This window comes from Paroedura picta, chromosome 11 (genome assembly GCF_049243985.1).
Source record: "Paroedura picta isolate Pp20150507F chromosome 11, Ppicta_v3.0, whole genome shotgun sequence".
Lineage (NCBI taxonomy): Eukaryota > Metazoa > Chordata > Lepidosauria > Squamata > Gekkonidae > Paroedura > Paroedura picta.
In genome coordinates, this window is record NC_135379.1 from 48,238,261 (window position 1) to 48,264,595 (window position 26,335).

The 26,335-nt window shown below is 42.2% G+C and overlaps 1 protein-coding gene across 1 annotated transcript in view; it reads left to right on the forward strand.

The window, feature by feature from the left end:
• The first annotated feature begins 2,146 nt into the window (after positions 1-2,146).
• CDK13 (cyclin dependent kinase 13) overlaps positions 2,147-26,335 on the forward strand; it is a 33,998-nt gene continuing 9,809 nt past the window's right edge. The window contains exons 1-7 of the mRNA XM_077302687.1: positions 2,147-3,885; positions 13,882-14,517; positions 15,006-15,176; positions 16,381-16,520; positions 17,822-17,992; positions 23,090-23,279; positions 24,726-24,782. Coding sequence (XP_077158802.1) covers positions 2,660-3,885; positions 13,882-14,517; positions 15,006-15,176; positions 16,381-16,520; positions 17,822-17,992; positions 23,090-23,279; positions 24,726-24,782 — 2,591 coding nt within the window. The 5' untranslated portion in view covers positions 2,147-2,659. The remainder of the gene's footprint in view (positions 3,886-13,881; positions 14,518-15,005; positions 15,177-16,380; positions 16,521-17,821; positions 17,993-23,089; positions 23,280-24,725; positions 24,783-26,335) is intronic.

Genomic DNA, 26,335 nt, shown 5'->3' on the forward strand with positions numbered 1-26,335 from the left:
CAGAATTAAACTTCCTTGGTCTGAAAGGTGCCACTAGATTTAAATGTCGTTCTTTGGCAGCTTGTATGAATGATGCTCTGACAATGTCCAAAAATTTGGGCATCCACAAAAAGTTGTTTCATTTATAAGATCATCTGTGAGTCTCCCTGAGGAGGAAGCCATGTCAAGTACAGAAGTAAATGTGGCTGTTTGAAAGCATTAATTTGATGAGGGATTTAGAATTGACTTTGAAATTAAAATCCCTCAAATATGACTGTATTAAAGCTCGTTGGGGAGAGAAGATTGGACCAAAAAAAATGTGGTAGTGTGTCTGGGACTTTACAACCATGTAGATGGAGTCTTTTGACAGCGAGAATCTGATGAAATCTTCCCCAGGACATGCTTGAGGGGAAGGAGTTGACTCTGGCAAGAAGGAAGATCCTCCTACTGACTAGTGTTGAGTTTGTAGAATTCATGGAATATTAACGTTAAGCAGGGTAGGGATCAAAATAAATGTGATGGTTAAAATCTAAAAAGGATCACAATTAATTCATATATAATATATATTATATATATATATATATGTGTGTGTATATATATATGTGTGTGTGTGTTATATATATATGTATATATGTGTGTATATGTGTATATGTATATATATGTGTGTGTGTGTATATTTTTTACATATATATGTTATTTTACTTGTCCATTGGGGTTTCATGGCAAAGATACTTGAGTGGTTTGCCATTTCCTACTCCAGTGGATCACCTTTTGTCAGAGCTCTCAGCTATGACCTGTCCGTCTTGGGTAGCCCTACACGGCATAAGTCATAGCTTCACTGAGCTACGCAAGCCCCCTTGCCATGGCAAGGCAGCGATCCTTGAAGGGGGCTGGATAGAGTCACTGAAGCAGTAGGTGCAAACTTAAATGGACTCTGGGGAATGGTAGAGGACAGGAAGGCCTGGAGGATCATTGTCCATGGGGTCGCGATGGGCCGGACACGACTTCGCACCTAACAACAACAATGTTATTTTACATATATACATATACATATTTGCTGGATAATTCCTTTTCCAATACTGAATAATTTATAACCATTACAAAGTTATGAAAAAAACTAAATTTTATGTAAAATGCCCTGAGCCTCAGGGGAGGGCAGTATATAAATAAATAAGGTATTTCAAGGGCACGGGGAATGCTGCCTGTCTTTCTGTGAACCGTTTTACATTCTTTGTTGTGGAGAATGTGGTTGTTTCCAAGTACCATAACAAAAGGAAACCTTGTACTCGTTGGCCTTTAGCACCAAAACAAATAGTAGAGATTCAGCCTTTGTGGAATGTTAGCATTTAAAAGTGAAAGAGCCCTATCTGGACAGGATAGAATGTTGTAAATCACGTCTGAATACGTGGGGGGAGACTTTGGGAGTGGAGCCGGGAGTGAGCAGGATTTAGGATGGGGAGGAAGCTCAATGCTGTATGTGTGGAGTTCACCATCCAAGGGATACAGATCTGGCACCTGAAGATGAGTTATAATTCCAGAGGATCCTCACGCCCTACCTGGAGATTGGCCAGATAATTAATTAATTGTTGCATCAGTTTCCATATTGGCTGGACTAAAACCTTGTTATCCTTCAAACTACAATAAGAATCCTTTTCTCCCCCTTAACTACAACAGACTAACACGGCGCCCTTTGATTATTTGTAAACATGAACAAAGGAATCAAAACCATTCATCGTCGGTTTTACTTAAGCGTTTACATTCATTTTTATACTGACTCCAAACAGCCATGTTAGTTCAAATGGAGGGTAAAAAAAACAAGAGTCATGCTATAAAAATAACCTTAACGCCGTTTTATCAGGACTTAATTTTAAAAAATAAATAAATAAAGGAATTAGCGTCTAATCCATTTCTATGTTTGCACAGCTCCGTCCACGCCCCTGAAGGACTCCACTCACTCGGAACCGGAATCGCCGCGCGACGCTCGTCAAACGCACAGCAGTGACCTCAAACAGTAGGGCCGGGACGGAAGTTACCCTCAGACTTCCGGTATCGAGTGGGCGGGGGCCCCAGCACGAGAATTCGGGAGCCTCGCGAGATGCGGCGGCCTCCGCTCGGGGCCGGGGCGCCGCGCAGCCTCCAGCTCGCAGATAGGGTTCTGTCCGCTTACCTCAGAGCGTCCGCGCACGCGCAGTCGTGCCAGCCGCGCCGGCCGTCTCCCTTCGCTCGATCTCTGTGTGCGAGAGGCAGAGGGAAGCGCGGGCAACGAGGCGGTTCGACGGGCGCTCTTTTCTTCCCGCTCGCCTTCGGGTCGCGAGGCGGAGGCGGCCGTGCCGAGGGACGAGCGGAGGCGACGTTGGCGGCGGAAGCTCCGTGAGGGGAGGCGCAGGCCGCAGCCGGGGCCCGACCGGCCGGCCATGGGGCGCGTTCGTGTCAGGCGCCGCGGCGACGTCCGGCGCTGGTGGTAGGCGCCTGCGGGCGAGCGGAGCGGCGGCAAGCGGCGCCTGGGCCGCTCTGTGCGGAGAGTGTCCCGTCCTCGGCGACTCTTTCGGGGCGCGGCGGCGGCGGCGGCGGCGGAGGACCCCCGGCGAATGGCGCCGCACCTGGCTCGTCTTCTGCCTGCTCCAGCTTCCCGGGCCGGGTCGTGTTCGTGGCGGGCGCCGTGACGGATCCTGCGTTCCCGATGCCGAGCACTTCGGAGGCGTCCGGCGGCGTGCGGGGCTGGGGCGGCTCGGAGTCGCCGGTGGCGGAGAAGAAGCGCCTGCAGCACCGCCGGCGGAAGCGCTACGCCTCGCCGCTGCCGCCGCCGCCGCCGCTGCCTCCTTCTCCCGCGGCGGGCCCGCCCGTGGCCCCTTCGCTGCTGTTCCCGCTGCTGCAGCCCTCGCTCCTGCAGCCGCCGCTGCCGCCGCAGTCCCTGCTGTTCCTGGCGGCCACCGGCGGCGCCGCCTCCTCCTGCTGCGGGGAAGGGGGGGAGCGCAAGCGGCGCAACAAGCGGCGCTCGGGCCCGCGGCACAAGCGACGGCGCGGCCGGGTGGGGGGCGGCGCGGGCGGCTCCGGCCTCGCGGCCTGCGAGCGGCGCGGGAGCGGGGCGGGCCTGGGGCCGCTCCTGGAGGCGGCGGCGGAGGAGTACGACGACGTGAGCTCGCAGTCGGAGGGCCCGCTGGGCGGCGGGACGGCCGGGGCGGGGAGCGGCGGGGGGAGCCCGGCCTCCTCCCCCGGCGGGGCGGGTGGGGGGAGCCAGGCGCGCCCGGGCCGCTCCGAGGCCGAGCGGGGCAGCCGGCGGGCGCGCCGGGAGCGCCGCAGCAGCAGCGGCCGGCGCTCCCGGGAGCGGCCCCGCGAGCACCGCCGGCGGGGGGAGGACAAGGACAAGGCGGCGGCGCAGCAGGAGGGGGCGGCCGCGGCCGCCAGGGGGGGAGCCGAGGCTTCCTCTTCCTCCTCCAAGTCCCGCAGCCGCCACAACCACAGCGGCGGCCAGGACCGTGAGGGCCCCCGGAGCAGCGGCGGCGGCGGCAGCGACGGCCGCAGGAAGGGCGCAGCTGCCTCGCCCAGCAGCGGAAGGAAGGACCGCGAGAGCAAGGCCCGCCGGAGCCGGACGAAAGCGGCCAAAGAGCCCCCCTCGGCCTACAAGGACCCGCCCAAGGCCTACCGCGAGGACAAGGCCGAGCCACGGGCCTACCGGCGCCAGCGCTCGTCCCCGAGCCCCAGCCGCGAGGACAGCCCGTCCGCCCACCGGGCCGCGCCGAGCCAGCGGAGCCGCAAGTCGCCCAGTCCCCGCTCCTCTCTCAGCCCCTACCGCCGCCGGTCGCCCAGCTACAGCCGTCATAGCTCCTACGAGCGCGGCGGGGACGTGTCGCCCAGTCCCTACAGCAGCTGGCGCCGCTCTCGCAGCCCCTACAGCCCAGCCGTCAGGTGAGCCCGAGGGGGAGAGGGCTGCTCAAGCCTGGGGGCTGGGTCGTGTCCCCCGCCCCTATATTGGCCGACGAAGTGCTCACTATCCCTGGAGCCGGTCTCACTTGTCTGGGTGTGGGATTCCAGTATGAGCCTTATAGATTCTCTGTCCTACTCGGGGGGTGGGTGGGCATATAGTTGGTGCTGATTTGCTTTGTTATTCTGACAGAAGATCTGTCATCCCCCAAACTGCCACAGTTAGTGCAAGGGTCTTGGTAACTCAGATCTCACTTGAGGTTCAGTGGAGGTGCAAATATACACAAGGTATTTCCCAAAGATGCACAGCAAAATAAAGATAGGAGCAGTGTCACTGAAAGTATGTTTAGTCCTTTTGTTAACGGAGAAATGTTTAGGTTGATAAATCCTAAAATTTGAAGTACTGCTTTTCTAAAAGGCAAAGAAATTACCGATATTGTTGGACTGTCACAGAGAGCCTAGTTCAATTTTGCATCTGGAGTTCAGATTGCACTTCTTTTTCAATCAGGTCTTAACAATCTATATTTTATCTTACTGATATCACAGTTTTAAAACATACATTTTTGCCACAATTCACCCAGGAATATTAAAAAAGAATGTTTGGTTATATCTTCAGAGAAATGCGGGGGTTGGAAAATTTCCTAATTTGAGGAATGTTGGGTTAATTGACAGTGATTGCTGGGTTGTTTGGACCAAGCTATGCTAGATAGGTTATGTAGCAAAAATCTTCCTCTCTTCATAAGAAGGTCACAATAACAAGGCAAAACCATTTTCTAAAAATGCATCGTGTGATCTTGTGCATACTTACTTGGAAGAAAGTACCAGTGAGTTGAATAGGTCTATTCTCTAGTAAATATGCAAATGACTGTAAACCTTGTCCGAACAGACTTAAAAGTAGCCACACCCATAAATCAGTAAATTGACATTGTGTATTAGTAGGTGCTTCATCTGCTGATTGATGTTGCTTTTTTCCTTCATGAAGAGTCTTTCTTACTCTTTCTCCTGTTCACTGAAATGCCTGGATAGGATTTTGTTGTGGATGCCACTGTTGTTTAGCGAGGTCTGTTTTCTTTTTTTAATTTTTCCAGATTTTAGTAAAACATTGTTATTGTGTTACGAAATACAGGTTTTATTAATGAAACTGCCATAGAGGTGAACATTGTGGAATCTCTGTGTTTGGCTATTTGAACCTGTACAGGTAATTAAATTTTTCTCCGGACAGTTCACGTTAATGATCAGACGTCCTGAGAATTAGGTGATGATCTTCAAAACTCTTCTGTATTACTCAAAAACAGTTAATACATCAAAATTGATTTGTGCTTCATCAGAATTTTAATGGTTGAGTATATTTTATAGCTAGTTTTAAACCCCAGCTTGTGATTGATTGAATTCTTCTGATTCTTTAGGAAAAGATAGTAGTTGTATAGCAAGGATGAATCAGTTTAGAGAGTATGATGCATTGTTTTATCTAAGTTAAATACATTATAAATATAACTTTACTGATCTATTAAGTGGAAATGAGGATTGCTCCTGTTTACCCCTGTTTGTGTGGGAGGAATGCAACAAGATTTACTGTCAGGAACATGATGTTATAGTCTCAAATACGCTGTTTAATCGGTGTGATTCATGCCACAACTAGGTAGGGTTTGAAGGTAGGCACCTGCAGCAGAGTAGAGGCAACTTTCACATTTCTGCTGTAACTCTCCTTCCTCCTTCCACTTTTCTAGTGGGGTTGGAGAGAAAGAAAAGTTTATTTATAGTGCCAGCAGATACTAGTTGTACACCAGAAATTGGTCCGTAGTCTAACTCTTAAGTTAGTCTAACTCTTAAGTTAATACCACAAACTAGCTCTCCAGCGACATTACATTTAATTTCCCTTTGGTCAGATGTCATTGTTTTCTGGAGGAATAGAACATTCTACCCTTAGTCTAGAAGTCTCCCCTCTTGAAAAAGGTTTATTGTTGAGAAGCTTTTCTGTAAGTACAGCAGTCGTCAGGATAAGGAGGGAGGGGCTGTGATAGAACATCTGCTTTGCATACAGAAGGTCCAGTTCCCTTCAGCTAAAAGGGTCTGGTAGTAGGTGATGTGAAAGACGTTTACTTGCGACCCTGGAGAGCTGTTGCCAGTCTGAGTAAATTGTGCTGATCTTGAGGAAACAGTGGTCTGGTTCAGTTTAAGGTGGCTACTTGTGCTTAAGTGACTGTTTGGCATGGTTGTCATAGCCCTGGGTATTTAGACAGGGCTTTCTTATTCCTGCTTTTAATTTCTTCCAGTTGGTGGTCTTGTATTTCTAACTCTAGTTCTGCTGTATGCTTCACAACCTCTTGTTCTAAGGTGATGCTCAACAGGGGTCATACAGCACTCAGCAATAACATATACATCTGGAGTGGCATTCAGCACTTATGGAAGGGGGGATTTTTACTTGGAACATGGGGAGTTCATGATGATACTGTCTGATATTTGGGCATTGGGTAATGGTTTAAACATGAAGTGCCACTGCTCTATGTAATGATACATTCTTAATAACTTTAATTGTACTTTGTATTTTACCAAATTCTGGTTTTAAATATTGTGAACTGCCCTGAACCTGCTAGTGGGGAAGGTCCAGTCAATTTAACAATAATATATCCTGAAGTAATGAAAACAGCTTTTTTGTGTTATCCACAGTGTTTGAAAGACTTGAGGTCAGGGGTGGACAAACTATGTTTCTCTAAGTACTCATGGGCTACAATGAATTGTAGTCCATGGACATCTGGAGAGACACAGTAGGTTCACTCCTGCTTTATGCTGTAAAAAGATAGCAGGAACTATCTTTTCATCTTGAACCCCCTCATTCCTGGACTTGAGTGTAGAAGTTTGTGGCAATGAATGCTGCACTACTGAAAGCCTGCCTTCTTCCTGATGTGCCAGATCACCTCTTCTTTGAGTATATAATCTAAAATGAATTGTTGGAGGGAAATGGAAACAACTCTGAATTCTCATATAAATGGCTGTACAACGGCTCCATCCACTTACCTCCCTCTGAAGGAAGTTTTTCTTTCCCATTACTTACCAGTTTGCCCTAGTAATGTGTTTTCTTCTTTGCTGAAGAACACTGGCTGTACAATATTTTGGCTGCAGGCTCAGCCCAGGCACCTGAAGGAAGGATTAGAAACCTGCTTTAACTTGAACAACTTAAATGGCACATAAGATGTTTTGAAATTCAAAACAAACAAAATATTTTATTTAGTGTAGAAGGGAAAAGTCAGGTGAAATCAGGAGATGAAATTTCTGAGGGAAACCAGTACATGTGGAGATTTTAGTTCTTGTATTTCAGGCTAAAAAAAGTTTCTTAAGCTTTTCACAGTTATTCGAATCTTTATGTTGACAGGCTTTTGTTGCAGTGTTTTTATTTATTACATTTTTATACTGCCTTCCCTTGTGGCTCAGGGTGGTTCACACTATTTCCCGAAATACTCCAGCAAACTTTCTTTGAATTGTTGTTTTCAGAAAGCTGGTATACTCTTTCTAGTACCCAAAACCCTTCTTTTGAAACACCAGTACTCATCTTAAGTTTTTAACAAACTCTTAAGGTCTCTACAGGCAGTTTCTAACTACAGCAGGCCAGGCATCTCTGTTCTCTTTAGCGCTCACTCTGTGTTTGACTGGGTAGAGAAATTCTCCTCTCACTAAGGAAGATCTATCCCCTTTCCTTGGGCCAAATGGGAGTCTTTGTCTACTTTCCAAACTGCTTTGACAACTTTCCCCAGTTCTTCTGAATTCTGAAACTACATGACTCTTCTCTGTTAGGAGTTGAAATCAGACTATCAGTACACAACTCAGCCAAGGCAGAAATCTGATTGAATCTCTCTTGGACATGCAGCTCTCTCAAAACTTTCTCTGCTCATCTGGTGCTAACCATTCAGATCTCTTGGAACAGCCTGCCACTCAAGGCTATATGGCTCCGTGAAGTCCTTGATCTGTTTACACAGCATTTCCGGGTTTTTAAAAAGTTTAGTCGGTCATGGACTAAATCAGTGCTTTCGTTTAATAGACAAATCCATCATTGTTTGACAAGATACTTCTTGAAACAGCACTACTAGAATAATTGTTGTTGTTAGTTGCAAAGTCGTGTCTGAACTAGAATAATAAGTGTATATAGAGTTCTGTAAAATTTAAGCTAACCATATTCCATTCATAAAGCAATTGAGTTTCTGGTCAGACGACCCACCCAGGAATGCTCTGGGATATATTTTTAAAAAACGTGTTCAGCTATTTAAAAATCTGTATCCTTTACCTTATCATTGAACTAGGCTATATCTTGACTGCTTCATTCTTTAAGTAGGTAAAAATATTTTAGTGTAGTTACACGATACTGTAGCATTAAATTGCTTGACTAATGTTGACTTACCATTGTGATATCTAATTGTTTTGATCCCATTTGTGCTCTTGATTTTTGCAGCTCATTTGCGTAGTAGGTTTGCTTTACAAAACAGAACGTCGCTGATCTGGAGCATGCTTATTAAAAGACAAACTGAATCTTAAAATGGCTTGCTGTTTATGAATGAGCTCCACAAGCCTACCATATGGGGTGGGGTGGGATGAGTGGAGAGAAGCAGCAGAGTGGTTGGCTGAGGTCTTTTTGCCTCTGGCAGTCCTTTCCTTTGAGTCCCTTGCCCTGATATTCAGAAGAAACTGCTCAGGGAGGTGTGAAGTGCTGAACAACGAGGTGCAACAGAAAAGCCTTTTTGTACCTGTAGTTTAATTCAAGTCACCACTGTCAAAGCAAAACATTTCACTTCATTTACCTCCTTTCTGTCTGGGCAAGAAGCATTCTGTTGACAGCAAGGGTGGGTCTGATGTAAGAAACTGTAGTCATTTTGTGTGGCTTTAGTCCATGCAAGTATCTCAGTCACATCCTAACCACTCACAGTATTAAAATGTCAGAGTAATTCTGATGATATTTTGTAAAATATACTTTCATTTCTTTCACTGTAGTGGAAGTTATGATGGAAGTTTTACTAAATTTGATCCATCTGAGAGGTTGCTCCCGTATACTAATAACAAATACAACTAAGGTGACCAGATTTTAACATTGGTAAAGTGGGACACCATCTTGATTAAAAATTTGGTCTATATGGAGCAACAAAAATTTTCATAGAACGCACAGAATGCAAAAATAGTATTGTAATATCTATATCTATATATATCTACATATATATATATATATATATATACATACATACATACATACATACATACATACATACATACATACATATATATATATATATATATATATATATATATATATATATACACACACACACACACACACACACACACACATATATATATATATATATATATATTAATTCCAACATAAGCACAATTTGCCAGAAGTGGGACCATCTGGTCCCCTTAACTCAGACGGCTAACAAGCCCCCATTAATAGTTCTTTTAAAAGAAATAGGTTTACAAATTGTACTTAGCTTTTGCTTTTATTGTTGCTTAAAAGTGCAGCTATACTTATAGAGATGAGATGAGATTTGGGAGAAACGCTCTTGGCCAAATAAGTATAGTTATAAGTATAGTTCTGATTTTCCAGTGATGTTCGTTTTTGTAATCTAGTTATTAGTGGCGTGTTTTATTTTAAAATGTTTATATTCCACCTCATAAAGAATAGCCTCCTTGAGAATTCTGTTACTTATAGAAGGGTTAAAACTATTGCATGTGCATGCTATTTTGTACGTAAAAGACCACCATAAAGATGGTTCACCTTCACTCCCATTGGTGCATGTTCCAGCTCATTACATGGAATTGGAGACCTGTGTGCATCCTTATGTAACTGTGACAAAGTTTTCTCCCTAACCATTCTGAAGGGGAAGTATGCACATGTCCTGAAAATTCCCGTAACAGCCTAGCATGCTGACTGGGAGGGAAGATAATAGAACTCCAGATTGGGGAATGATGGTGATTCTCCAGTATGGGGAATGATAGCTGCCAGTAGACTTCTTATGAAGCAACTGCAGTAATCAGGCATGTCCATGCGTGAGGACATGGTCCTTAAAATGCTCTAATCCCATGCTGTGTAGAACAGGAGCCCCAGTTTTACCTGTGGATATCAGGGTGCTTGCCAAAACCTTTCCTGGTGTCTGCCAACTGTTTTTTGAGAGCAAGTGGGGCTTCTGCCTAGCAAGGTTTCTAATTGGTCATTGGAAATGTGATTATTCTGTGCAAATACATTTATGCATTGCACTAAGATGTTCACTATGTAATGGAAGGTAAGCTGTGGCTGCCATTGCATGGTTGGCTGCACCTGCTGCAACCACCAATAGTGTATTGGAATTTCAGGCGTGCCCACAGGCACAATGAAGTCGGGGACCCGTGATATGAAGTATAACCAGTACTTTAAATTAGAACACTTAAGTGGTCATCCATATCCAGTCAAAATATGCGTTCTGTAACTTCTGCTAGATAGATTTCAAGTGGGTAGCCATGTTGGTCTGAAACAGCAGAACAAATTTAGAGTCCAGCAGCACCTTTAAGACCAACAAAGTTTTATTCAGTTGTTTTATTGAACAAAACAGAGTTGGTCTTAAAGGTGCCACTGGACTCTGAATTTGTTCTTCTACCAGATAGTAATTTTTGCTGCTGCACTTTGAACGAATTGAAGTTTCCAGACTGCCTTTAAGGACAGCCTTAGCCACCAAAAGCATGGGTATGACTGGATGATTGAGGACTCATAAATCTGAAGGGAGGGCTGCATCAGGTGAACCAACTGAAATGCGACAAATGTGTTGCAACAGACGTGTTGTGTAACCTGCTGTGGATGAACTAATCCAAATTGTGCAATAATTTAAATTCTTTTATTAAGATTAATTAGTACTTCAGCAAATTAGTATGCAAGCTATCAAGTACTCCAGAAATCTTTGTCAGCTTATATGTTCCGTATAGTAAATGTGTGAGAAGGGGAACATGCCTTGACTCACTTGTTTTCTCATCAGGTTGTTTAGTACAAAGAAAAGGGGGAATGAGAAGTGGAAAAGGGCATGTCCCCCTCCTAACATTGTGCCTACTAAAGAATTATGGAGAACTTGAAAGCTTGCTTGCTACTTTGTGATATTGGGCTAAATAAAAGGTATTATACTAGTGCTGCAGATTAAAATTTTGTTTTTATTATTAAATTTATATCCCACCTTCCTCCTAGGACTCAAATCCACAGCTTAGTGGAAAAGTACATTGTAGGCTCCACTCACTAGTTAAAGGACCTCTTGTAACAAATGCTGGAGAAAGTTCTGTTTTGTTTGAGGTCTGGGAAAGCTGCCTATCGGAATTGACAGTGCAGTAATGACCCTTTCACAGGGGTCGTGGCAAGGCAAGCTTCTTGGGCAATGGGGGTCGCTGCCACTGTTGCTGCTCTTCCTGAAGGCACCCACCAATTTATAACCAATTTATATACAATCATGAACAATGGATCTTCATGCCATTGGTCAGTTTTGGTTTAATTTCTGTGAAAGAACCCTTGCATAATTTTATGGTTGGGGGTCACCACAACATGAGGAACTGTATTAAAGGTTGGGAACCACTGGATAAGTTGAAGAACTGAAATTGCTGACATAATGTGGGACCCTTTTAACACCTGCAGTGCAGATAATTCTGCTGAATTCTTAAATCAGCTAGATTTTGCTCTGTGCTTTTGACATATTAGACTGAGAAGTACATCTTAGGTGGGCTTGCATTGTGTAGGTATCGTTTCTTAAACTGGATTTAGATTCATAAAATTTATTTTACGTCTTTTATAGCTCAGTGGTTCTGTTAATTGATTTGTATCAAATTCTTGTTAGCATCAACCTGAAACATCTATAGTTCTTGTTACAATTGTAGATTTATAATATGCTGCCTACTTTGTATTTTATCTTTTATAGTTTATTTAATCATTTTAAGATCTGTTTGGTTATGTAACCCCATGGCCTATTTTATTATTTTGTTGAAATTTTAAACCCTATTTTTATATGTCTTAAGACATATTTTATGCCAATAAAAGGTTACTGACTGACTGACTGATTTACTGTTAGTTAATGTAGACTCAAGTTGTTGCAGAAGGTTATGATTAGGAAGAGAATAAGTGTGATCAGGAAAAACAGTGCTTAAATCATTGTTGATTGCTTTATAACAAGGATTTTAATAGATATTGGTTTAAACCAGGCTTCCTATTAAGGGTTAGGGTGTTTCACTAGCCAAAATGGACTGGGAACAGGCTGGTATTTTATAGCTTAGAAAAAAATCTTTCAAATATTGGCAGCCTGTGTATTTGATCAGTTTGTGTTTGTAGCTAGTTATCACTATTGTGAAACAATGAAATTAACTTTAAGAAATGGAATTGTAACTAAGTTTTACCACCAATGTTGTCTCTCTTTGGAGATGTCTGCAGAGATAGCAGGCAGCCAGTAGAGAAATTACTGCTAGGTTGCCCCCTGACCTCAGTGGCTGCAGTATCCCCCATTAACAAGTAACACTATTAAAAAGATAAACAGTTATCTATATAGTGGCACTGTTGACATCATTGTATATTTGGTGGTAGAAAGTGCAGACAGGTCATAGTCAACTTATGCTGACCTGTAGAGTTTTCAAGGCAGGGGATGAACTGAGGTGGTTTGCGGTTGCCTGCCTCTGCACAGTGATCCTGAGCTTCCTTGGAGGAGTGGGTCTTCCATCCAGGCATTCCCCATGGCTGTCCCTAGTTAGCTTCCAAGATCTGATGAGATTGGGCTAGCCTGGGCCATCCAGATGAGGACACTGTATATTTGGTTCCATTTCACATAATAAGGAGGTAGTTGATCAGCCTGCCAACCTTATTTCTTCAACAAAACTACATACTAATTACTTGACTGGCCACATTACAATGATGATTTATAGTGATATATATATATATTATGTGAACCATGAGGATGTGTTTTCTATACATACATTGTCTAAGATAAGTGTATGTAATATGGTGGAATCTGTGATTTGAATCCTTTTAGTTAATGTAAAACTTTGGCATTCAGCAAAGTCTATAATACAGTGCAATAAATACCTATATTTCGTTTAATTTATTTCTCATAATGTTCTCTCACCCAACTGTCCAGGAGCCAATTTTGTTGTTTTCTTGGGTTGGTTTTGCCTCTTTTCTGTTTTGGTTTGTGTTCATAACATACACAATGTCCCTGGCAGATGGTTGAGAGAGATTCGTAGGAACTCCTTGCATGTGTACAAAATCCCATATCTCATACTTTTGTTGTTACACTTCCAAAATGCAATGGATTTCTTGAATGTTTTTTTGCTTTGATGCTGAAAAATGGCTTTTGTAATTCTGAATCAAGTTGGGATCAGTGATTGTTTTAATTTTATTTTTATTTGTTGCAGATTTTAATTAAATTAAATCTAGACTACTTTAAAAGGTTTATAACAGAAAATAATTTAAAATTAGATGTAAATAAAGCTTCCGTGTGTCTACAAGGATTTGTTTCTCTCCCTCCTCCCTCCCTCCACGTTTTGTTGTTCTTTCTCTCTTTTTAGTAAATTATTTTTTGTTACTGTTATGTAAAGGTGTTTGCACATTACAGTGATTATTCTAAAAGCATTTATCTTCTGAGCTAAATGATTGTGTTTTATAATACTTTGACATAGCGATCTATGAAAAAAATCAAAACTCTTAGTTTTAAAAATCTTTGAAGCAATTTTCAGTTTTTCAAGTGAATTTCTGTCCTTAAGAGATTTCCCCTCTAGTTTATAAAATCTAAGATACTTTTCCAATAGTGAACTACAGTTTAAAATAATTCAGAACTTTTTAATATCCCCACCTGCTGGGTAGATCAGGTAGTAGATAAATTCCTACTTGCTAAATGACTCTGGCAAATAATTAATTTTTCCTGCAGCATTGTTTAAAAGCTGTTCAATAAAGAATAAGACAGCTGAGTATCAAATGGACTGTAACTACATTTTTACTCTTTTAAGCAGAAGATCGGCAAAATCCCGAAGCAGAAGCCCTTACTCATCAAGGCACTCAAGATCTCGCAGCAGGCACAGATTATCAAGATCAAGGAGCCGGCAATCGAGTATTTCTCCTAGCACTCTGACTTTCAAAAGTAGCCTGGCTGCAGAGTTGAACAAGAACAAAAAGGCAAGGGCTGCGGAGGCAGCCAAGGCCAATGCAAAAGCTTCAAACACCTCTACACCTACTAAGGGAAATGCTGATACTTTGGTGACCCTGCCACAAGCAAACAATCTGAAGGAACCGAAGAAGTTAAAAACGGAACATACACCTTCCCCTTCAAGAGGTCCGGCCTTGAAAAATGATAGGACGAAGACAAAAGTCCCAGTTCCGGAGGCAAAGGGAGAGAACAGTTTGATTGTAGAGAAAACTGTGAAACAAAAAACTGCAGTAGTAAAGCAGCCTGCGCCTCTGCCGCCAACCCCAGTGAAGCAGCCTGCGCCTCTGCCGCCGCCACCACCACAGCCTGTGGCTGTAAAAGAGAAGAACAAGCCCCACCCTCCAAGTACAACACCCAAGGAAAAGGAACGACATATTACTTTAGTGACTTCCACACTGCCACCTCTGCCCCTTCCTCCTATGCTGCCTGAAGATAAAGATAAGTGAGTTGTAACTTTGTATAGCATACATTCAAGTTGCATACTTTTTTTGCATTTTGAAGAAACAAAACAGGTTTTTTAAAGTAAAATTGGGTGCTGTCCTTTGTAAAAAAAAGTATTTTCTAGGGTTGGGCGCTTCGGCATCCGAAGCAGTCGTTCGCGCCTGAAGCAGCCAGTGGCGTGGGGGGGAGGGGAGACGCGGGCGCCGGTGCACTGGCCAGCGCACACATGCAGTCACAGAGCTCTGTGGAGGCTTTTGAAAAACTTCAGTTCCAACTCCAGGACACAAATCCTGGCTTTTCTGAGGGTTCCCAGGTATCTGGTTGCAACTAATAATAATCATGTACAGCCCTTTTACTGTCCAAAATCAGTGTCTTTTAAAGTACTAATTGAGGCTAGTAAAAACTGAGAACATACATTTTATTGGCTTGGATTTCCAGCCTATTTTTCAGGTTTGAAACCAAGAGTTTGTTCTTTCCCTCTCTTTGCAGCTTGCAAGGGAATATTTCTGAGAAAGCAGTTAAAAAAGAAGTGGAAAAGAAACTGCGCCACCTCCTTGCAGATCTGCCATTGCCACCTGAGTTGCCTGGAGGAGATGATTTCTCTAAAAGTCCCGAAGACAAGAAAACACCAACACAGCCCCACGTTAAAAAGAGGCCAAAGTACGTGCATGTCTTCCTTTTGCTATGGTATACCCAATTGGTGTGAAATACATGCCTTACTTTAACATCTGGATTTCACCTGGGGACTAAAGAAGGCAAATTAATATTTACTTCTAGTGGGGCTTTATTAAAGCTACCTTTTAGTGTTTTCAGTTTTACAGTAGATAATTTCTAAATGTGCTGTCAGGCTGTAAAAGGCTTGTCATAGTAGCCCTCTGTGTTCCTTTCCTTGGTGCTCTGCCATTTATTGCCTTTCATTGTACCAAGGCTTTCTCTTCCTTTTGCATCTATAGCTGTAAGCTTCCCCCCACCCCCCAAGCTTCAGTGCTAGAAAGATTAATTTTCTCAGCAAAATGCTTTGAGTCTCTCCTGTTGTATCATTTTAAAAATGTTTTGAGTGGCTTGCTAACTGTGAGATTACATCTTTTTCCAGCACATTGTATAGTGCCGACTGCTTTTTGAGTAAGAAGGGAAGAAATACATACAAAGATTGAGACCTCTGACAAATATGTAATGGAGCAATTCAAAAGCTGTGGCTGGAATTCAAGGGATTACTTGGTGTATGTCCAAGTACTTGGCTGTGCTCAGGGAGCTTGCTTTGTTTTTTAACTTTAAAATACATCTCCATTCTGTATCACACACCATTTCTGGATATCCCCTCCATTTGAAAAATTACTTGCCATGATAATAGGTTGTGGAGTAGCAAATAAGCTCCGGGGTGCATGAAACTAGTTGCATGATTCTCTGGGTTCTTGACAACAGTTAGAATTCTGCAGCAACATTCCAGTGTTGTACCCAAAAGGATACAAATACTTCTGAAATGAGTAGTATCAATATTAGCAGTAAGAGTAAACACACTCTGTGATACCACATAAAAATTGTCTTCTCTCTCCCTGCACTGTGACAGAGAGCATCACTTGGTGCTCATATGCAAGCTTTCATAAACCATTTTCATACTAGTATATGAGAACTCTGAAGTTATATTGGCAGGAAAAAAAATCACCAGTGGGAAATGTTGTTAATGGCATTTGTCTAGACTGAAAGTACTTATGATATAAACCACCCTGAGCCCCTGGAAAGTGCGATATAAAACCCAATAAATAAATACCTGCTGTTATTTAACAAGATTAACCTGTAAGGCTTTACATGGAGAAATATGAAAATCCACTCATAATGATAGTCATTTTGTTAATTGTTTTGTTAGAATTTGTGGACCACGTCATGGAGAAACAAAACAAAAAGAAATTGACTGGGGGAAACGGTGTGTTGACAAATTTGATATCATTGGAATTATTGGAGAAGGCACTTATGGACAAGTTTACAAAGCCAGAGATAAAGATACAGGTAAGCACTGAAAATGTGGTTCACACTAGAGAACTAAAGTTGAACTGTTTTTTTCTTTTTCATTGTCAACATACGTACATCACTGTAATTCTTCATAGCTACAAATAATCCATAAGTTTGCTGTTGGGAAAAGGTAAAGTGTCTTCCTCAATAAGCAAGGCCACTGTTTTCCAAGAAGGGCGTGTGTGGGTACTGGCATTCCACTGTGACCATGTGTAAGCTCAGGATTAATGCATGTATTAGAAAAAGCAATATGAAGATTACTTCCTATATTAAAGCTGGACCCTTCCACTGACATCCCTGTGACCCATTGTTATTTCCTTCTCTCCTGCAGTGGCAATTCCATCTGGTCCTTGTGAAATAGTTTTATAAATTATCTAAAAGTTTATAACAGTGTTTGTTTGTCTTCCACTTCCCTGCTTGTCTCCTAGCTCCTTTTTGCTGTGTATGTTTTTATATTGTGGGCACTTTTAAATTATAAACCACTTTGGGTGCACTGGCAGAAAGCCATATATCATTATATCAAATAAACACCCAGTTACATACAATCAAGGCATTGGCTTTCCAGTACAAAGGCACAATGCAGGAAGAACAAATTGTGCAAAAATTTAGTGAAGCATGGAGAAGTGAATATCTGAATAAAACTGGTAAATGGTTAGTCTTATATGAAACATGCAACTGGAAGGTGCAGAGAAACACCTCAGCTGAAATGAATATTTCCTGTTAGTAGTTGGGGGAAATATCCAGTGTTTCTTGGTTGTGGGTCATTAGCCAAAAGTAGGATCTGATAAAACCAAATCCAAATACTGGATCTGATGAATGATCTATGATTTAGTGATAAACCTCCTTTTTTAATTCAATCCTTGCATAGGCCTTCAACTGTAAAATGACTTAGGTTCATGCTCCATACTGCAAACCAGTTGTTTCCACTTGCTGCATAAAGATGTGTGCACAAGTTTGAGCAAAAGCAGACAGTTGTGTGCTTTCTTTATGCTCTATTATATAGTGATCTGCAACCATGCCATGCACTCTGAAAGATAATGAGGAAGTGTTTTTGTTGCATTGTCTGTGGGTTGTTTTTTAAAAACTTATTTGCATATTTGTAATGTTGAAACTTGGTGTGCTAAGTATTCACAACCAATTATTTTGTGCTGTGAACACAGTGTCCAGGATAGCTAATAAACATATTTCGTTTAAACAATACTTTGTTAGTCTTACGGTGCTTTACAAAGAAGCCACAGGGTGTCTTGAATTTCATTAAGCTGAATGCATATTGTCCTGTGATTTTTTTTTCTCTCTAGGTGAAATGGTGGCATTAAAGAAGGTACGATTGGATAATGAGAAGGAAGGCTTTCCAATTACAGCTATTCGGGAAATTAAGATTCTTCGACAACTTAATCACCAAAGCATAATCAATATGAAGGAAATAGTGACTGATAAAGAAGATGCCTTGGATTTCAAGAAAGACAAAGGTATGCTCACAAGCATTTGTGTGTTTGTAATGATTTAGTGCTTTTATTTCATGTTACATGTGTATGAGCTGATAGAGTGGAAGCAGGCAGCAGTACACAGTCAAATTAACCATTGGAATGATTCCTTTTAACAGGTGCATGTTAATGTCAGTGTTACCAAAGCTGTTGATTGTCACAGTAGCTTTGCCCCATACCTTTGTGACTGAGGACGATGTGACACTATTCTTGCACTGCTCTTGAAGCTTACTTTGGTGTGCCTGCTTGCCTTGCTGCACACAGTTTTTGTGTGTTTGGGCTTTGGGAAAGAGCTACCAGCCTTTTCTTCAATTGCCATAAAACATTTTTTTTCTCCCTTGCCATATTTGGGCCTTGTGAAAAGAGTACCATTACTGTGTTTGAGAGAGCTTTTAGTTTTTTATTTGTAGCAAGAATCAACCTTCATTTAGAGTTAATAAGGAAAAGGGAACCAAACTAATAGTGAAGAGAGCATCTTCCCTACCTTTTTAAAATTCATTTTGCAAAGGTGTATTCTTAAGTGGCAAGGAGAATCAGTTTCATTTTAGTTTCCTAGGTGTAGGATTTTATCTCCAAATAAAGCCACTAGTAGTGCTAACTGAGAGTATGTTAAAGGTGGAATTGACCTAGGCTTTTAAAGTTTCATTTTCACTATAGATCTGCTGGCTGGTTAAAAATGTGAAATTAAAATTTTTAAGACACAAAGGAAAAACACCAAAGCTAAAGGAAAGCAAGGGTCCTGGTTGCAGAAGGCTTAACCTTAATTAGATAGCAACCTTCTTTGTAAGCTGAATTTTATTTTTTTTAGAATAGGTTTGGGGGAGGGCATATTCATGGCAAAGCCTCATGAGACATATTGAGCCAATTCTGACAATTTTTCATTGTGTGTGTGGTCTTTGTTTAATTTTTGTGGATGCTTATCATACTTAATGCATCTGTGATCTGTTTGCAATCAAAAAAAAACTATATTTATTTGGAATATCCTTTATATTGGAAAACCATGTTTAAAATGGCTCAAATGGTCACACTGTGATAGTAGCATGTTCTGTCATATTTTCTGCATGCATCCATTAGCTGAATGTAGAATTAGTAATAGCAGAAAGATAGAGATTGTTGTAGTTCCAAGCAGGGGAGAGTATGGGTAAGGGCAATCAATCTCCTTTTTTGGTAGGTGATTTGGATGCGCTGATTGAATGTTTTTCTTATTTTAATTAAAATTATTTGTACACCACCTTTCCCTTGTGGCTCATGGTAACCTACAATTCCAAGATTGTAAACATACAAAATAAATAAATACCCTATTAACTGCCCTCTGCAAGCTTTACTCTGCAGCTTTACTCCCATTTTAAATGCCATTGCAAATAAGGCAGCTGTAAAGAGTCCTACTTCAAATGGTGCCACTTCCCCATCTCAGGAAGTTTGGAATCATTATGCAGGTTCTGGTAAGTGCCAGATGGGCTGCCTTAAGATAGATGGTGGTAACTGGAAAGCCATGTTTGGTGCATAAGTATTTCATTCATTCATTTACTCATTCATTCATACCGTCCTTCCCTACGGCTCTGGGCAGTTTACATAAAAACATTTTGGAACATTTACATAGAATACTATCAATATAACAATAACATACCAACTAGAACAGTATTTCAACAACAATAACTTAGACATTGGTAGGTTCAACCTCTCAGTCTGGGGATGGGGGGACCTGCAGATGTTATGGGTCAGTCGGCCTCAAGCAAATGCCTAGTGGAGGAGCTCCCTTTTGCAGGCCCTGCAGAATTGTGGAAGCTCTAGCAGGGCCCTGATCTCTTTGGGGAGCTCATTCCACCAGGTGGGGGCCAGGAGTGAAAAGGCCCTTGTTGAGGCCCAACGTGCCTCTTTAGGGCCAGGGATCCAGCCAGTTGGAAGTGGCGGAGCGTAGAGCTCTTCTGAAGGTATAGGCAGGGAGGCGGTCTCTCAGATACACTGGGCCCAGACCGCGTATGGCTTTAAAGGTGATTACCAAAACCTTAAGCTTGTTGAGGCCCAACGTGCCTCTTTAGGGTCAGGGATCCACAGCCAGTTGGAAGTGGCGGAGCGTAGAGCTCTTCTGAAGGTATAGGCAGGGAGGCGGTCTCTCAGATACACTGGGCCCAGACTGCGTATGGCTTTAAAGGTGATTACCAAAACCTTAAGCTTAATCTGGAATTCAACAGGGAGCCAGCCGAGTTCTTGGAGTACTGGCCGGATGTGAGATCTCCATGATGTCTTAGTGAGAATCCTGGCCATGGCGTTCTGCACTAGTTGTAATTTCCGGATCATGGATAAGGTTAGGCCCACATAGAGCAAGTTGCAGTTTAGTCTTGAGGTGACCATCACATGGATCACTGTGGCTAGGTGCTCTGGTTCCAGGTAGGGAGCTAGAAGTTTGGCTTGGCGGAGGTGGTAAAATGCCAGCCATGCTACCTTTGTGACCTGGGCTTCCATTGTAAGGGAAGCATCCAGAATCACGCCCAGATCCTGGCAGAATGAGTCTCTAGGAGCTGCACACCATCCAGAATGGGCAGGCGTGCTTCTTCCCACGGTCCTTTCCTACCCAACCACAGGACCTCCGTCTCTGCAGGGTAGAGCTTCAGGCAACTCTTCTTGATCCATTTCATCACAGCTTCCAGCTAAAGATTCTGGAGGGGAGTCAGCGTGGTCATCCATCAGGAGGAAGAGCTGGGTGTCATCTGCGCATTGGTGGCAACCTAGCCCAAACCTTCATCTAATGAGAGTTGTCTGAAGTAACTCATTGTTTTCAGCAAAGATGGCCATGGGGCCACTTTCTGTGTCCAAAGTTGGAGGGAGGTCATGGCGGAGATTTTAGATTTTGTCTGCAAAGTGACTCGCAAATGCCTCACAGCTAATGTCCAACTGGCTATTGTTTTGACGCCCTTCTTTGAGGGCGGTAAGAGATTAGACTACTGTGAATAGTTGTGCTGGGCATGAGTGCACAGACATGATGCTAGTTGAGTAAAAGTTGCATTTCACTGACTTCACCGCCATCTCATAGGCTCTTAACTGTGTTCTATAATAGTGGTCCCCAACCCTTTTCAGGCTGAGGACCAGTGGCAGCAGGGAGGGTGATTGCCCGGCTGTGCATGCACAATGCCCCATGCACGGCCAAAAACGCAATAGCAGGTGCAGCTCCCAGTCCTCTCTGGGCTCGAGGAGCCCCTCCCCAAGCTGTCCAGGTGGCTGCTTGGTTTGGCTTGAGTGGATTTGGGGGTCTGGCTCACTCCCGTTGGTTTGGGGTGAGGTGGGATGTTGGCTCAAAGGTCTTTCAGCTGTTTGGGGGGTTAGTTCTTGTTAGGTTTGGGGTCCTGCTCACTCCCTATGGTTTAGGTGAAGTGGGGCTCCCTATGGTTTAGGTGAAGTGGGGCTCACCATTCCGATCCAAGGACGCAGGCTCACCTTTCTTTCCAATCTATTCTTTCTTACTGTTCTTTTAATGCAGTTTCCTTGCGTTTTTCTTCCATTTGAATTCTGCTTGTTGATTGGTGATTGGTGGTATCTGTTTCTTTCTGTGACCGGGGAAGAATATGTGGGGAAGGATGATCTTTTAAAGATCATAACCACTACCTTGAATGGAATTTGGAAGTAAGTGGGTGGTCAGTATGCCTGTTTTAAAATAGATGAGACATGTTCCTATCCTTTAGCTTGTAGCAAATGTTTGACTCCTGCATTCAGAACACGTGGTCATTTCCAGGTTGCCTTCAAGAGCAGCCTAGTGCAGAGCATGTTAATGCAGTCAAACTGCCGGGTTAAAGGGTGTCCTGGTCAGGGAAGCGTTAGCAAACCAAACACAGCTGATAGAATGCACTCTGGGCCACTTTGTCAGTGTGCTGTTAAAACCTACCTATTGATTACATTTATTGTTTTTATAATTGCTTTACCCTGAGGCCAGATATGACCATTTTAGAATTCTGTATTTATCTGCCCTGGTTTTATATCAGTTTACTGTCCTGTACATCATGGGTAGTCAACCTGTAGTCCTCCAGATGTTCACAGACTACAATTCCCATGAGCCCCTGCCAGCATTTGCTGGCAGGGGCTCATGGAAATTGTAGTCCATGAACATCTGGAGGACTACAGGTTGACTACCCATGATGTACCTTGTTGTGTGCTAGCAGTGTTATTTGATGTAAATTGTTTTTAAATTATTTGTGGAGTCTTAATATGACTGGGTCATATTAATATGACTTAATATGAATTTTAATACTGTTCATGATATGATTTCTGTTAGTCAGATAACAGGAGTCTAAATTATGTTGTGCATTTCTTCTGTTCTGTGAAAATGTTTTCTATGCTTGAGACAGCTTGAGTTGTAGCTCTGCTTTGTCCCCCTTGTTTTTTCTTGGTTGGCTTACAATGTGTCTTAAACAGATTTGCAACAGATAAATTTTATAGCATTGAAAAATCTTCTCAGCTCTGTACCAATAGAACGCACAATTAACACATCATGAAGGGGTCCAATAGCATCTTATAAGACTAGGACAAGTAAGTGTCTGGACTGAACCCATTTGAAAAAAAGGGAGGCTGAGATGGTAATCTAAATTTCTTTCTCAATACAGTTGAGAGAGAGAGAGATCACAGTGTTTAGAGCTGCTTATTGGTGAATCAACAAGTTAAACCAAAAGTATCACTTTTTGCAGTCAATTGTTAAGGGATGCTGATGGAATCAGGGTGTTTCTGTATACACAACCTGAACCTGTGCACTCTGCTTCTGGATATTGCAAGATCAACAAATGTTTAGTGCAGAGGTAGGCAAACTGTGGCCCTCCAGATGTCCATGGAATACAATTCCCATGAGGCATTCCCATGAGGCATTCGCTGGCAGGAGCTCAAGGGGAATTGTAGTCCATGGATATCTGGAGGGCCACAGATTGCCTACCCCCTGTTTAGTGTGTTTGAGCAATGTTAATTGAGTGAAATGTATTTTTGTATGAATACATTTTAGAATTGCCCAGGGGCAGAGAATAATTAATTAATGGTTAGTGTGCAAAATTTACCATGATGTGCTCAAGAATAAACATTCATAAAACTTATTTAAATTTTCCCCAGGCGCCTTTTACCTTGTATTTGAATACATGGACCATGACCTGATGGGACTCCTGGAATCTGGTTTGGTTCATTTTGATGAAAATCATATAAAATCCTTCATGAGACAGTTGATGGAAGGCTTGGATTATTGCCATAAGAAGAATTTCTTACACCGAGATATTAAATGTTCCAATATCTTACTAAACAATAGGTATGTATCCAGATTTAGCAATTCAGAAATAGCTAGATTAATAATGTACCAATTGACATCTGGCACTTCCTTGAATTTTGCTTCACAGGTTAGACCTTCCTGTATAAAGCTCAGTCCCCCTTTCTGAAAGAAGTGCACTTTGTATCAGGTTCAGGTGATCTTGTTGCCAGTAGGACACTGTGATACTGTGATACAACAGCTGACATGAACATACTTTTCAATTCATTCTATTGTTGTAGGAAACCAATGTTTGAATTGGCCCTTATTGTAGTCTAGTAAAATTACTTTCACTTTGGCTCATGTAATGTTCTGTGACATTTTTTATATGAAAATATTTAATATGGCAATACAGCTATCAGTTGAGTGAAATGAAAACTGCAGAAATGGAACAGAACTATTTGTTCAAAGCAAAGCACATGGTCTGACTCTGAGCAAACAAATAATACATGTATTTTCACGTAATGGTATTGTGGGGAGGGCCACATGTCAGGCTGTTTGCATCTTTGCTGTCAATACAGTTGTGTTTTGCCATGAAATCACAGCTGACTTATAGCTGACTCCATAGAGTCTTCAAGACAACAGGCATTCAGAGATGCTATCGCCCACCTCTACATAGCAAGCCAGGTGTTCCTTGGCGGTCTCCCAACCAAGTATTTCTTGGAGGTCTCCCATCTCCCATGGCCAGATCTTCTAAGATCTGACAAGAGCAGGATAGTCTTGGCTATCCAAGTCAGGGTTTGTATCAATACAGTACTTGAGATCAAACATTAATAGCTTGCCTGATGGCCAGTGACATGATCATGATATGGAACCTCTATGTTCAGCAGCAGTGCATCTTGAATGTCAGATGAAGGGGACAAACCATGGGGAAGGAGTGTTGTCTTCATGCCCTAAGTGGATTTTGTTTTGATCCAGCAAGGCTGTTCTCAAATCTTTCTTTTAGGTTCAGTTGCTTACAGCGTCCAGGATATGCACAAACCATACTGTGCAAGAGTGAGCCTTAGATTTTCCTCCAATGCATGTATGATGTTAAGAGGCTGGCTCTGGCCACTCTCTTCTGCAAAGTTTGGAGCCATTCTTGGGAGTCTAATAGAAGAGACTAGCAAGAAGCAACCCAATCCAGTATGCATGTAAAGATCTTAGTTAATGCCACAAAATAAAGCTATATGCTAAGAAGTGGAGCAGCAAGAGTAGTCTGAATGGGATATCACCATTGTAATTTATTGTGTGTTAAAGCAACTCTTGCATTTTAATTTACAACATTTGCAGCTAGCAAGATTTCTTACATCCTTTATTTTTCAGTTTAATTTCTGCATGCCTGACTTAAACACTGTGAAGCATACAAAATAGCTGTTCAGACAATTAAGAATTATGTCCTGGTGGAAGACAAATGATCTAATTGTTCTATTTAATTTTTTTAAATTGTGTAAAATCTTTCTCCACTAGAGGGCAGATCAAACTTGCAGATTTTGGGCTTGCTCGGCTGTATAGCTCAGAGGAGAGGTAAGATCATCACTATAAATCAAAAGCAGTATATTTGTACTTTGGGGGAATTCTCTGGGCAGTTTTTTCTAAACATATTTCTGACAAACTTCTCTGCTAATTTATTACAGTATTTAACTTATAGCTTTGCTTAGATACATGATTTTAATAGGAGACAAAGGCTGGCTAACCTCATGTCAAGTTATTCTGTGTATGTGAAACAATTATATAATTAAGACTGGAGATATTTTGTATTCTGGGTTGCTATCCCTGTTAAACTAAAGCAGTATCTTGCTGGGGGACAGAATTAATGTCTGCTTGCCTTGTCAAAACTTTAAGCTCCTAAATGGATGGGGGGGAAATAGAATAGATTTTTTCTTATCCTTTCAATGGTATTTCAAGTATATTTGCACAATATACTGCCTATTTAAAAATCGTTCTTGAATTTGAAGGGGATAAAATTGCAAGTTTTATTATATGGTTCTCTGGATAAAGTTTCATGCAAATCTTTGATTGTTTTGTTATATCAGTAGAGTGTCATTTTCCAAAACTGTTCGCTGATTGGGGCGTCAGACCTTTCCAGGTTTCTTTGAGGTGATAAACCTGGTTCTCAGCTTCACCACATCAGATTGTGCTTTGCATTAAAATTCCATCCATAGACATGGCTGAATGTTGGAGTAGGATTTCTAGCCTTGGTTTCCCTTCCACCTCCTAACATGTTGGCTTTCTGTGACCCATGGCTGGGGGGAGGGGGTGTTCTGTTTTTTAATGTGGATGAGGGAGCATTTCCGATATGCAAACTGAAGCGGTATTGTCAAGACACATCTTCTTTGCCTTAGTGAAACTGAGCCAGTGTTCCTTAAATTTCTGGTAACTGAAGCATCCCTTAAATCAAAATTAGAGGCATGATTCACTCTTTCCATCCCGGAAGGCTGGATTTTGAGCATGAAACTTGACAAATAAACTTGACAAATAGCTGGTTCTCGACTTTCTGCATGAACCCCTGCCCTGTGTGTCATCTCACTAGGAAGGAGAGAAGCCCAGAGTTGCGGCACCTGGAGGTACAACAGGCAGCCTCCTTTTGAGGAACAATATTTTTTATTATTATTTTATTTTTATTTATTTGATTTCTATACCGCCCTTCCATATGGCTCAGGGCAGTTTACATACAACTTCCTAGGGGGATACATGGAACGAGTCAACATACAACATAGTCAATATACAACAATAACAATCCAACAGTGGTTCTAAACAACACAACTTCAGTTTCTATAACAGTGTTGGTAGTGGTTTGGAATTGTACTTAATGCAGAGGTGCAGCAGAATTGGAAGAAGGCAAAGACTGAGGAGTGATCATGTAGAGAAATGGGCTGCCACCTCTGGGTGGGAACTCATGCTACACTGGCATCCAGATGGGAATATCTGTTATCACATGTGATGTATGCTGACATTCTTGTGACAAGTTATGTCTGGAGGTTTTTTTGCAGCCAGTAGTAAGTTTTATAGCTTATAACTGTATGTTGTAAACAGTCCTATTTTCTATCAGTTGTCTCACCACAGATTGTGATCTTCTC